The sequence below is a fragment of the Harmonia axyridis genome, chromosome 5, assembly GCF_914767665.1.
Source record: "Harmonia axyridis chromosome 5, icHarAxyr1.1, whole genome shotgun sequence".
Lineage (NCBI taxonomy): Eukaryota > Metazoa > Arthropoda > Insecta > Coleoptera > Coccinellidae > Harmonia > Harmonia axyridis.
Genome location: NC_059505.1, coordinates 35,241,273 through 35,254,350, shown reverse-complemented (window position 1 = coordinate 35,254,350; position 13,078 = coordinate 35,241,273). Strand labels below are relative to the sequence as shown.

The 13,078-nt window shown below is 33.3% G+C and overlaps 3 protein-coding genes across 4 annotated transcripts; 2 read left to right on the top strand and 1 right to left on the bottom strand.

The window, feature by feature from the left end:
- The first annotated feature begins 444 nt into the window (after positions 1 to 444).
- On the top strand, positions 445 to 6,156 carry LOC123680073 (general odorant-binding protein lush). 2 transcript variants are annotated; one of them, XM_045617742.1, is made up of 8 exons: positions 445 to 749; positions 2,849 to 3,612; positions 3,693 to 3,768; positions 3,852 to 3,898; positions 4,946 to 4,981; positions 5,234 to 5,345; positions 5,587 to 5,663; positions 6,050 to 6,156. In XM_045617742.1, the coding sequence occupies exons 2-8, from the start codon at positions 3,544 to 3,546 to the stop codon at positions 6,062 to 6,064; spliced, it is 432 nt and encodes a 143-aa protein (XP_045473698.1). In that variant the 5' UTR covers positions 445 to 749; positions 2,849 to 3,543; the 3' UTR covers positions 6,065 to 6,156. The 2 variants fall into 2 exon arrangements, with proteins under 2 accessions (XP_045473698.1, XP_045473697.1); XM_045617741.1 differs by having other exon boundaries at positions 525 to 857.
- Positions 6,157 to 6,735: 579 nt separating this feature from the next.
- LOC123680379 (NECAP-like protein CG9132) lies at positions 6,736 to 8,930 on the top strand. Its single transcript, XM_045618258.1, has 5 exons — positions 6,736 to 6,925; positions 7,023 to 7,228; positions 7,287 to 7,471; positions 7,608 to 7,816; positions 8,395 to 8,930. Exons 1-5 carry the CDS (start codon positions 6,840 to 6,842, stop codon positions 8,447 to 8,449), a joined length of 741 nt encoding a protein of 246 aa, XP_045474214.1. The 5' UTR covers positions 6,736 to 6,839; the 3' UTR covers positions 8,450 to 8,930.
- Positions 8,931 to 9,099: 169 nt separating this feature from the next.
- Positions 9,100 to 10,588, bottom strand: LOC123680378 (lys-63-specific deubiquitinase BRCC36-like). The gene is made up of 4 exons (XM_045618257.1): positions 10,272 to 10,588; positions 9,990 to 10,200; positions 9,736 to 9,936; positions 9,100 to 9,588 (listed from the first exon to the last, which is right to left on the bottom strand). Exons 1-4 carry the CDS (start codon positions 10,416 to 10,418, stop codon positions 9,347 to 9,349), a joined length of 801 nt encoding a protein of 266 aa, XP_045474213.1. The 5' UTR covers positions 10,419 to 10,588; the 3' UTR covers positions 9,100 to 9,346.
- Between the last annotated feature and the right edge of the window lie 2,490 nt (positions 10,589 to 13,078).

Genomic DNA, 13,078 nt, shown 5'->3' with positions numbered 1-13,078 from the left:
CGAGCATTTCTATCGAAAAACTTTATTTCGTCTGTAATCTCGTCTGTTTCGTTTTCAAATGGCCACCCTGTATAGATCTCATCGGAATTGATCATAGAGTATCTAACCATGTTCATCGGAAACCTTAAAATTAAAATAATTAGTCACCTGATCCAAAGTGCAAAAGCTTCTTACTCGACATCCAGGAATGATTTTTTGGAAACATTTTTTTTCTCAAAAAGTTCATTTCATACCTACCAACTTACAGGCCCTAAAACTAGGTATCGATCATTGTTTAGCCTAATTTCATACGCTTAACATTATTGAATTACAAGAAAAATTGTGCTTGACGAATGAGAGATCATTTTGAACATTCAATACGTAGTAACTCCTTCAGCGAGATACTAAATTATCTAAGAGGCACTTCCACAAAATCTGAATCACTATCAAAACGTCAATTGAGTTCATCGTTCTCAGAATTCATTAAAGCTGATACGGCAGTTGCGATAAAACCAATGGAATTTTTTGCAAGGCTTTGATAATAATGTTTGAGAATCACTAGTTGGGAAAAATCATTGGAATTGTCGTTTCAGCAATGAATTATAAATTTAAAAACAAATTTTACGACGTTGATTCAATTCCGGGCTATAAATAACACCAAATGAATAAATATACATCGGGAATATCTCAGATGAAATATATTTATTATTATTCATGTTAAACCATAAAATCGCCCTGCTAAATTATATACAAAGATGATCGTATAAAAGGTTAGTATCGAAGATTATTTCAGTTGTTAAGTTGTGTTCGACCTAGGGTTACATTTGAAAAGCAGAATCATGAAGTTGTTTCTTTTTTTGAGTGCTTTATTGTTCTTCGTAAGTAATTGGTCGAGTTTTCATTTTAGCTATTTGAGTTGTTTGTCTGTAATTTTCGTATTATGAGTCGAGAGTGATCTCAAACTATTTGAATTGTTTTCATGACATGTCACTTGTCCATGGGCGCCCGCAGAAATTTTTCTCAGGGGGGGCAAAATGAAAATTATTGAAAAACGATAAGGCGTCCATGATTGCCATTGAAAACCGAAAAATTGTTGTGAATCCATCACTTTCCTTTGTTCCTTGCCTTCGGAATGAGAAAGTTATATTGAGGGTGTTGTGTTGAAAAATGAGACAATCAAAATCTCAGGGGGGCCATGGCCCCCCTTGCCCCCCCTCTGCGGGCGCCCATGCACTTGTCAATAACTTTTCTGTAGAATGATTAATCTTTGCTTCCGAAATAGACTTCAACCTTGGCAATCACTTTCTTCATTAGAGCCAAATTTAAAGTCACTACCTTTTGACCGTTGTTGTAGATGAAGCAGAGCCTGAAGAAGGCTTATAAACTCATTGCTTCACTTTCACATTATTCTTCCCATCAAAAAACAGTGTTTTAGTAATACAATAAATTCGTTTTTATCCATCTTCCGAACAACAACACTAATAACGTCACTTAACCTTCAATATCTCGATCCAGACTTAACTTTATGTTCTAAAATGTTGACATACTGACATAACAGGCCAATTGAAAAAACCTCGATCTACCATAGTAAAACACATTTTTTTGGCAAAATTCGATTTTATTATTCAACATAGCTGCCTTCGAGGGCGATACAGCAATTATAGCTATCTTTCAACTTCTCGATACCATTTTTGTAGTACGATTTGTCTTTCGCTCCAAAATAGGCCTCAGTTTCGGCGATTACTTCTTCATTGGGGCTAAAATTCTTACCAGCGAGCATTCTTTTGAGGTCTGAGAACAGGAAAAAGTCGTTGGAGACCAGATCTGGCGGAAACGGTGGATGCAGAAGCAATTCGAAGCACAATTCATGCAATTTTGCCATTGTTTTCATTTATTTGTGACACGACGCATTGTCTTGATGAAACAGCAACCCTTTTTTCTTCAAATAGGGCCGTTTTTTAACGATGTCATCCGATCCAATAATGCTATATTATAATCGTTGTTGATGGTCTGGCCCTTTTGGAGGTAATCAATGAATATTATACCTTGCGCATCCCAGAGTACTGATTCCATAACCTTGCCAGCTGATTGTTGTGTTTTTCTTCGCTTTGGATTCGGTTCATCGTGTGCAGTCCACTCAGCTGATTGTCGATTTGACTCCGGAGTGAAATGATGGAGCCATGTTTCATCCATTGTCACATACCGACACAAAAATTCAGGTTTTTTGCACTTAAACAGCTTCAAACACTGCTCAGAATCATTAACACGTTGTTGCTTTTGATCGATTGTGAGCTCGCACGGTACCCATTTTGCACACAGCTTTCTCTATTCGTGAATGATATGATGTACACGTTTAGATGATATCTTCATAATGTCTGCTATCTCGATCAACTTCACTTTACGGTCATTCAAAATTATTTTATTATTTTTTTTTTATTTTTCTGTCGGTGATGGTTGCTTTTTCTGGTGCAGATCCCGGAAACTGTTCATCAAGCCAAGATTTTGCTTCAACTGTATTTTTTCCTTCAAAAAGCGATATTTTATCAGCACATGAAATTCTTTTTTTCCATCATTTTTCAAATAACAAAAGTAGCTACACTCACAACTCAATATCTCATAAACTAATGGTCATACTGCTGTCAAATTTTGATACGTATCGTTTGAAGGTTGGTACTAACAAAAAATAATATGGATTTAATACTAGCACCGCAATCTGTGCATCAGACCGGGACTTTTCAATTGGCCTAATACATCTTTTGAAGTGTTATAGCATGCAAAAAACTTGACTTCAATGCCTTTCTTACTTCTTAACTTGAGAATATTCGCACAAAAATGGATATGATTCAAACCTAAGATTTTTCTCTTCCAGATTCATGCCTGTTACACTGCAGAAATAACATGTAACACTGATAAAGGTTTCGTGTGTTATGATGATACCAGATTTTACCAATGTGTCTATAATGGCAAAGAGAAGCCAGGACTTATAACTGGAGAGTTACAGAATTGTCCACCTGGGCTTTTGTGTAGTAATGATTCTGATTTAGAATGCTCAAACTAAGCCAAATATACTTGATTATACGAATAAAATTGATCACATGTTGTGATTTTCATTGAATTGAAACAATAAATACTTTTCGTAGAAATGTCTTTATATTTTCACGATATTAGATTCCTTGCCTTGTAGTATTTCAAGGAAAAATCGAAATTTCTGCCCTCAAAATCAAATTTCCTCATATTATGTAACAAACATAAATCTCTGATTCAATTCAAATTGTTCACTTCATGATCACTAATATATTTCATTTTTCGACTTGGGTAGCAATTTCCAAACCAACATTCTTTGATCATATATTAATTCTCCATTATGTACAATTAAAAACTGATTTAGCTTGTAGAAATATAAAGTAGGTTGTTCCTTGAAATAGCTAAGAAGAAAAGTAATAGGTATGTTATTATGCAACATTAATATGATAGTTTAGATTCATCTCGATAAATTGAAAATTCTGGAGAATTGAGACATTTGGATTCAACCACTTCTATCATTGAGAGTTATTCCTCAACATTATGTTGTCCCATAAGTTCATCTTTTTGATATTTTCTATTTGTTTCGTTTTGTATTATTCTAACGCAGCCGTAAGTACCTAATGCTTTATTGTTCCATTGTTGAGATGAAAAAATCAAATCAGAGAATTTTAACTTATTTTTCGTTTCAGTTTTCTGAAAAACAGTTGGCATCTGCGAAGAAAATGATAACAAATATTTGTAAACCTAGAGCGAATGCTACCGATGGTGAGTAAAAATTTATCAAAATTTTATTATGTCTAGGAGTAACTCATTTACTGTATCAACTTTTTAAATATGTTTTCCTTCAGAGGACCTAGAGGGAATGAGAAGTGGGTTATTCTCCAGGCCTGCTATGGTGAGTTGTCTCAAGTTTAGATCTTTAGGAAATAACAATGATGGTTTTTCATAAAATCCTGATTTTTATCTTTTAATTATTTTGTTTTCGGTAATAATCATTCAATTCTAAAATTCAATTATCCTTGAAAATTTTCGCAGTAGGCATCCAAGCTCTACGACAAACTTTGACAGACGATAGTTGTGCTTCTTCTGAACTTTTTTCCTATAATTCCTTTTCATTTAATGCCAGTAGGTGTTATAAATGATCGTTTGAATTCAGAATTGAAAAGTGATGAAAAGTTTTTGGAGCACAATCTTTTTGACTTCATTAATGATCTATAGAGTCCAACATTGATGGAAATATGTGGTATCAGCACGATGATTCGCCAACACACAGAGGGAGAAAAGTACCTGCTTGTTTAAATGAAAATTTCAAGAATAATTGGATAGGCCAAGTGGGAATAATGCCATGGCCACCACGTTCACCGGATCTCAATCCGTTAGGTTTTTATTTATAGGAACATATGAAGCTGCTTGTCTATCACGTTTAAATCACATCTCATCAAAAAATACTTGATAGAATTCAAGATGCAGCAAACCAAATAAGAAAAGAAGCATATGTGATGCGCCGAGTCATGAAATCTTCAGTTCGTCGATGTGAGGCTTGCATTGTTGATACTTTCTCGAGCTAAATTCGAAGGTGCACCCTCTGTCTCTGGAGATTGCGGTGTTTCATCCCGAGATCACTGGTGGAATCATCAGTTTGACAAACCAGTGATCTCTGCCTTATACACCTTCCCACTCATCGTGGAGGGGTCCCTATAAACCCACCAGGACCGCACTATAATGTGGCGCGAAGTCCATAACGCCACCTCTCGGACAGACAGAGTCACTACATACCAAGTTTGAAGTTCAAACTTCAAAACGAAAACGAATCGGAATAATGTTCATAGGGAAAAAATGTTCAGAATGAGTTCAGCTTTCATCTGTCATAGAGCTCGAAGAACGCCCTATATGTAGCTAGGAATAAAAATAATCTTTTGATCGAATTCTTTTTTTTTTGTAGTGTTTCATCAACTGCGTACTGGTCAGTAATAAATGGGTAAGTTCATCACTTTAGTGTGTAACATACATTTGATTAAAGTTCATTATTTCCAATGGTTTAATTCTATTTTTAATGATTTTTGCATCGAGTTCAAAACGATCAATATTTGATGTTAAGAAAAGGTGAATTTACGTTTTTTTTTTATTATTTCGTTCATACATTGCATTAAAAAAATAACAAAAACTGCTCATTTCATATGTTATCAACAAACAATTAAATTAATTTTATATTAATGCAATTTCGCCACAGCAAAATAAGGATAATACTTTCAATATGGCTGGAGCGTCAGCTACAATGAAGATGTTACCAGAAGAATACCACGCCGAAGGAGATCGAGTTATAGAAACTTGCAAGGATGCAGGTAAAAATGATTAAAAGACTTCATCAGCACTCAACAACAACCATTCTACTATAATATGTCAAAAACTATCGGAAAATGATCAATGATCAATATAAAATATGCATTATTCATTCAAATTCATTTTATCGCCTCCAAAATAGGCAATGACCGTTAAGTCTCGATATTTCATTGATCTGATTTATATTCGAATTATCGAATATGTTTCGTACAGTTCAATTTAAAATATAATCATAATTTTCAGCAAAAACCCTCGATGATAAATGTGTCTCTGCAATGGAAATTGGAAAATGCTTCTATGAGAATAGCGACAGTATGAGGGTAAAATATAGGATCTAAGATTTCTAGAAATACTGGTGGGTCTACTTACTCTTGAAAAGGGTGACTTTTGTATTTTAAGTTGATTGCCGGTACTTCATTGGATTTACGCATCGTTTTCTGTGAAAATCACATCTAACTTCTCTATTGTTTCCAAGAAAATATAGATAATTCATTATACACTTCCACCTACAAAAAGAAATGGAAAATTTGCGCAGTCCTTTTCATGAAAATAGAGCGCCACCTACGGAGGAAGGGGGAAGTACCGGGAAACCCAGTCCGAGTTGCCAATATTATTTGAACAAAATCTTACCAGTAAAGTAGACTCATCGGTATTTTTAGGCATCTTTATAGGAACCATGAAATACCAATACCAATATATTTTTCAGAAATTCCTGTCATAGGAACCAACGAGGACAATAATGGGAGTTATATTATAAGAACACTTATCAACAATGCATTCCTTTTTGAAGAATTAGAGAATATTTCAAACATCTATAAGTGTTTCGTTACTTCACCCTTTACCTCTAGTTACATAATTATAATTCATCAATCCACTATTATCATTGCAAATGCCTGCCAATATACCTACTGGGTTTTTGACAGTAATATCATATTTAAAATGAAAGAACACTCCAAATTTCACATTTAAGTAACACATAGTTTTTTTAAACATTCATTTGCAATAAAGGTTATTCAGAATAAGGCAATGGCACAACCAGGATTTTGCTTTGGGAGGGCTGAACATATAGATGTCAGCGTCAACCCCCAAATAAATTCTTTCTATATTGTTATATAGTTGGCGATCGAAGCTGATGATGCTGGTTCAAAAATAATAAACGAAAATCCATTACAGACATAATTGTTCCCTATATTAACAAACTTTCTCTGAATTGTTGGTATTTTTGGGGAGGCTGCAACCCCAAAGTCCCCCCTCTAGCTGCGCTAGTTCAAGAATGTAAGGAAAATTTGCAGTACATGCAGTACAGTACACATTCAAAAATTTACAGTGTGTATGCCAGTATGCCGAATTAATTGTAATTTGATGTTGGCAACCTTGTAAGTCATTGATTGTCATTTTTGTCAGATGATTGTCAGTTTGTTGTCAAACGTTTTAAAAAGTGTTTTCTCTGTTTTTCAATTTGCTAATAGGGACAGAAAACATTCAACGTTTTAAATATGGAATCTTATGAAAGTGTAATATTAGTTAAGCCAGAAGTTTTCGTTTTCAACATACCGCCAAGAGCGTCAAATAGAAGTTATAGGTAATTATACTTTCAGAAATTTTTTGTATATCATACAAATCCACCCACTTCCTGCTTATAATAATGTGTACTAACAAACATAAATTAATATTTATAGAGCTGCCGATTGGAACCTTGCTGAACCTTCATGGACTGGTAGAATGCGATTAGTTTCTCAAGGAGACCAATGCTCCATAAAACTTGAAGACAAAAACAGTGGAGAATTATTTGCAAAGTGTCCAATTGAGAATTATCCTGGCGTTGCAATTGAAGCTGTGTCAGACTCTTCAAGATATTTTGTCTTGAGAATTCAAGATGACAATGGTGTGTAAATTACCTTGCTGGCCCGTGTTCTACATTGAAAATTTTCTTCTATTTATAGGGAGAACAGCCTTCATTGGCATTGGGTTTGGAGATAGATCAGATTCTTTCGACTTGAATGTTGCCTTACAGGATCATTTCAAATGGCTTAAGAAGGAAAAACAAATCAGTGAAGAACCTAGTGGTCCATCATTAGATTTAGGTTTCAAAGAGGGAGAAACAATCAAAATTAATATGAAAATCAGTGTGAGTGGGTCATTTATTTCATTATATGTTAACATACTTCTACATTTATTACTTTTGTCTGGATCAATTGATTTGATATTGGATGTTAAAAAAGTAAAAAACTTCGATTTCAATGTAGGATTTTTTATATTGATAGAAAAAAGATGGTAGTGAGGGTTCGTCAAGAACCAAACAAAGACAAGCAGGTGGAGCTTCAGGTTTCTTGCCTCCACCACCAGGAGGTAGTACCAGTACCAATAGATTACCTGCACCACCAGGTAGTTCACCAGCTGGATCACCAGCACATGCTGCTAAAACTCCTATTGGAAGTAATGATTGGGGTGACTTCGCCTCAGCTCAAGCCAAGTAAGAAAAAAATTTTGATTTTTTTATTCTTTTATTCTTGAAAAGGTCAATAGAGTTATCGAATTCTGTTCATAGCATAAATCCCTTATTACACTAAGTCTTTTTCGCATCCATTTCTGGGTCTGATGGTCCAACTTGCCTTCTGTTGTATTTTTGACACTTGAGTGAAGCGTGGAATTCAACTGAACTCTGGCCCTCGAATTTCTAAATGCAGGTCAACCAACTCCATTTTTATCCGTTTGATTTGGAATAACTCAAATCAGGAAGTACACTCTACAACACCTTTTTTCAATTCTGCTTCATGTTTTGTTGAGTGTATAAATTAAGGAAATGTGATATTAATTTTTAAATATTTATGAACAAAACAAACATAATTTCTGAAATAACTTCAAAGATTAAAACTGTCCAAAATCAACCCAGAAATAAACATGAAAATGAACACAAAAAGACCTAGTGTAATAACTTAATATATACCGTTTAACTTCTTAATAACTGAAATGGTTACTACTACAATATTAGAATTTTACAGCAAAACAAATAAATATTTGTCTTCTTATTTAAAGCAAATTCACTTTCAGTACAACTTCTGCGAATCAACCTTCTCCTTCAAACAGCAACTGGGTACAGTTTTAAATATAGGTTATGTGCAATTTTTGAAATTCCAAGTGTGTATGTAATCGATAGCAATAGGAAAAAACTTATATCATGAAGAAGCTAGTTCTTCAATTCTGACATTTTTGATCATTATTAGGAATATTGGATGTGGATAATTGTTCAAATAATTTACTTAATTCATACAGAAATATACATAATGGAATTTGTATTGTACATTGAGGGACCTGTAATATATCAATGTATTTATTGTATATTGTTGAGGGTTAGAAAGTAGGATACAGTGTGATTGAGCTTTCAATTTAAGAAGATAAAACAGTGTTCTTATTGTTGTAGCTAGGTTTCAAATTTTGACTAAGATCACATTCATCATCTGTTGTCACATTTAATTTAACTAAGTTAATATTGAACCTATTTTCTCTACTATACATATTTCTATATTTGTTATCCTTGAAAATGTTAATTTTATTTTGAATTAATGAATTATATGTAAATAATCATTTTTGGGTTTGTCAATTATATATCCTTTCATATTTTATTATCTGAATAAGTTGTTGTTTATGTTCGATATATTTCCATTTTCATTCTCTCCAGATGTGTGATTAGCTAAAAATTTTTGTCTAAAGCATTTCATTCATTATTTTTGAAGATTTTTATTGAAAAAATCTACGTTTTCCTTGTAAATGGTGTTATTGAAAAAATGTGGTACAGAAGCAGAATAAAAAGTAACTTACACGATAAATCCCATAAAATTGAATACAACAATATGAGATTATCTGGTTTCAAATATAATACTTTTCTAATATTGAATAACAATAAAATTATTTAAAAACTCAAATCATACACAAATGCAGCTAATATTTCAATGAAAAAAAACCTAATAGTACAATATATAATACTTTTCATTTATTATCTAATCTAAATTTGTTCCAAAAAATTTCTGAGACCTCTTAATTGTCTAACCCTCATTTTAGTGATTTTGAGTCTCTCCTCCAAAGACCATAAAAGAGGTCTTGTTATAGCATTCATAATATTAATAAGTTCCACAGTTGTTGAAGAATCCTTTTCTAATATTTCAAAAGTATCTAGTTCTTCATTGGATGGCTCTATATAAGCCTTAAGTCTCTCTTCCCATAACAATTGAGGTAGATAAATATATCCTAAAACATGAAAGGGCATTTTGTGATATTAGATATACATGTTCAAAGTCAGAATATACAGATCTACATAGTTTATGTGGTGTATATTCCGAATCAATAGCCTACTTGCATTATAAGGTGTAGAATATGGTTATACTTCGTACATACCTTCCAAATTATAGAAATTGAATTTTGTTGGTTGAATTGTTACGTCTATACATCTCCTCTTAACAGTATCTGGGTTTTGTTTAAAAGTTTGAAAGCAACAAATATTCATAGTATCAATTGTACATGAACCATTATAGACTGAAAAGATTAAACCAAAAAAAGACGGTTCAACGCATTGGTATTGAGCTTGTCTTTCAACATCTAAATGAAAAAAATTATGAAAAAACATGGATCAGTTGAAACAATTAACTTGCCAGCTGTTGTAGGCCAAACGGCCTTACGAGGATGGGAGTGATACCATCCTATGACTAACATGGACTCTCCCGATTTTTTGCTCAGTTTTGCTGTGTGGATACCTCCTACGATGAAGTGGTCGGATAAAAACTCCACACATTCTGAGTTTGTATTGCTTCTAGTTAATGGCAGGGTTGATTTGATAATTGCTTTTCTCTGACTTTCATCTATCTGAGAATATATATTATATTGGAATTAATATTTTGGAATGTGTAATTCAGTGGAATGTGTAATTCAGATACCTGTCCGATCAACAATCCTAAAACTTCCTCACTTTCCGATGAAAATGCATGATTCAAACATAATGCTAGAGCGTCTAAATTAATTTCAACATGTCTGATATTACCATCTTGCGTGAGATTATTTATATTATTGTCCAATGGTTCCATTAGGTTTTATGGTATTAATCTGTTTGATTTTAAAAGACAACTAAGAAAATGTTTTATTATATTATTTATATTTTACGAATTTAGAACGCGATTTCAATGTTTTCCTTTGGGAATGGTAAACTTATTAAATTCAGTTTTTTTTACAAAATCTTCAATATTTGAATTCAATAATTCAGATTGCAGCAAGGACAACATGTGGTCAAGTTTTTTTGTGTTTTGTCAGTTTCGCCAATTAAATAAATTTTCCATGACTATTTTCTAGTTATAGCACAGTATATAGGAACTATAGTTCCTATACTGTGGTTATAGTAGGTATATATATTTAATTTAGCAGTGGCATGACGTCACGGAGTTGTCGACAATGATGTAAAAATATTTCCAATAAGAATAATCTAATTTGAAGTAGTTATAAAAGTAATATTATTTGACATTTCTTATGTCATTAATGTTAAATATGTTATGTTATTTGACCTTGGAAGGATACACACGCTTCAACAACGTTTAAAAATTGTTTTATCAAAATAAAATTAATGGATTCTCTATTCGTCATATTGTAGATATGTAGATCAATTTATTTCAAAGTAAATTGTCTTTATACACTACAAAATACATGAGTACCATAATCAAGTACTGAGCCGTACTTGGTACCACTTCCAAATTTGTCTACAATATAGCCAGTCCATTAACCGAATAATGTCGTCCATGAATTCTTCTAAATGTTCTCTGACTGCTGAGTATTCAAAAATGAGTACTGATTTTGATAAAACAATTTCTAAACGTTGTTGAAGTGTGTATCTTTCCCTGATTAAATGGCATAATCTATTGAACACAAATGACATAAGATATGTCAGAAAATAATACAGTGTTGATTAGAATCCCTTTATGTTGCCAATATACACTGAAACGTTCTGAATAAATTTTAAGAATATATCTTGTAATCAATTAAAGGATTGTTGTGATAGTCTGGCAACAATATTTATATGTGATCGCTGACGCTATATACCATTGCTAAAATAAATAAACTATATGTAAACCATTATCTGTATTTCAGATCGACCCAGATTTTAATATCGCTTATATCTGAATGCTAGGTAGTTTTGTTCTTTATTTAATACAGCTACATACAATGAACCGTTAGTCCAGAAGTTAGATATACATAGTTTTCTAGAATAACGTTAGAAATATTTAGCAGGACTATTTAGGGGATTTATATGTTGTAGACCTTCATTTGTCGGACTGTGTCAAAATAAAGAGCAATAAATTTATATAATAATTGTTGATCAGCGATTCACTTGTTGGTTGCGCCATATGTCAACAAAAACATGTAAATGCTTATATTCATAAAAATACTATACAATTGCAAATTATATCGAAGAAAAGGGTCAATAACATTTTATTACGTTGAATAAGTTTAGTATTGATGATATTTGAATTCTCATCCGAATAGTTGAATATATCAGAAGGAGCTGATATAAAATGTTTTCCTTTCTCTACAGGAATAATGAATTTCATTTATATTTTTAATTCAACATTTCGCAGACTCGCTACAGGTCATTAATTGCGATATTACAGTTTTCACAATTGTATGAGTTAACTTGACCAACATCCCTCTCACCAACTACTTTGGGTGAATTAATAATTGCTAATTGAATATTTTCTGAAAAATAGTTTCCTTTTTCCTCGAACTGAGTGAACAATCATAGAGTATAGTTGGACCCTTCGAAGGATGTATTTTGGGTTGCCTTACAGAACGTGTGAAGTCTGGGCAGGAGCTATTAGTATTATGTAATAATGAAGGGTTTTCCAAAAAGTGATTTAATTTCATAGCCCGCACTCTGAATAGCTGTCATTTTGATGCTGTCTTCTGTTGAGATTAGACAAGTAAATACTACACCACTACTCCCATTGTTGGACCGCTGCCTTATATTGGTCTTTTTCAAGCCCACAAAAAGGCTGAGGACCAACAGGTGTTAACCTTTATGCTCTTTTCGGAAGTTCATCACTTTTTCGTTTCCTTCAATCCCACAATACCAAAGGTAGCAATTTCTGTTGCCATCTGCGTGTGGCGACCTCTTCGACTTTTGTCCATCATGCTAAAGACGCTTAGGTGAGAATGGGGTGTACTACTGATGTGTATAACTATAGTAACTATAGTACCATATCCGGTCTAATGTCCCATGCCTTTCCAAAAAGTCTTTTGCAGGTCCGCATGGCTGCAGAGGCTCTGGAAACAGTCTTGTCTAGATGTTTCCTCCAGTTGAGTTTACTATCCAGAGTTACACTCAGATATTTGCACTCCCTATAAAAGTTCAGAGTTTGTCACTTCAGAACCGGAGCTCTGAAGTTCCTTCTTCTAGTGATTGGAATCACTGTTATCTTAGAGAAATTGACAGTTAGTCCTTCTTCTTCGCACAACTTCTCGATGATACTGAGGGCATGCTGCATTCGGTCACTTAGTGAACCCTCATGCATACCTCTCATAGTAACCACTAGGTCGTCGGCATTCTCCTCTCCAGGAGGCCAAGCTTCACAGTGGAGGATTAAATTTTGATAGTCACTGATATCTTGCTATATATAAGTTTGAAACAACTTTTAGGGTGTCAAAATACAAGTTTATACGAGTTTATAGCTGGGTATCTCAAATTCCGAGATTGGTACTT

Bases quoted from the DNA above. Each gene is read 5' to 3' on its own strand.
- LOC123680073 (XM_045617742.1), top strand. From the start codon at position 3,544: ATGTTGTCCCATAAGTTCATCTTTTTGATATTTTCTATTTGTTTCGTT. The intron at 3,769-3,851 runs GTGAGTAAAAAT...GTTTTCCTTCAG, and splicing joins TAGAGCGAATGCTACCGATG to AGGACCTAGAGGGAATGAGA. The intron at 5,346-5,586 runs GTAAAAATGATT...CATAATTTTCAG, and splicing joins AGAAACTTGCAAGGATGCAG to CAAAAACCCTCGATGATAAA.
- LOC123680379 (XM_045618258.1), top strand. From the start codon at position 6,840: ATGGAATCTTATGAAAGTGTAATATTAGTTAAGCCAGAAGTTTTCGTT. The intron at 7,229-7,286 runs GTGTGTAAATTA...TTCTATTTATAG, and splicing joins GAGAATTCAAGATGACAATG to GGAGAACAGCCTTCATTGGC. The intron at 7,472-7,607 runs GTGAGTGGGTCA...TTATATTGATAG, and splicing joins AAATTAATATGAAAATCAGT to AAAAAAGATGGTAGTGAGGG.
- LOC123680378 (XM_045618257.1), bottom strand. From the start codon at position 10,418: ATGGAACCATTGGACAATAATATAAATAATCTCACGCAAGATGGTAAT. The intron at 10,201-10,271 runs GTATCTGAATTA...ATATATTCTCAG, and splicing joins TAGGATTGTTGATCGGACAG to ATAGATGAAAGTCAGAGAAA. The intron at 9,589-9,735 runs GTATGTACGAAG...TTCATGTTTTAG, and splicing joins CAATTTCTATAATTTGGAAG to GATATATTTATCTACCTCAA.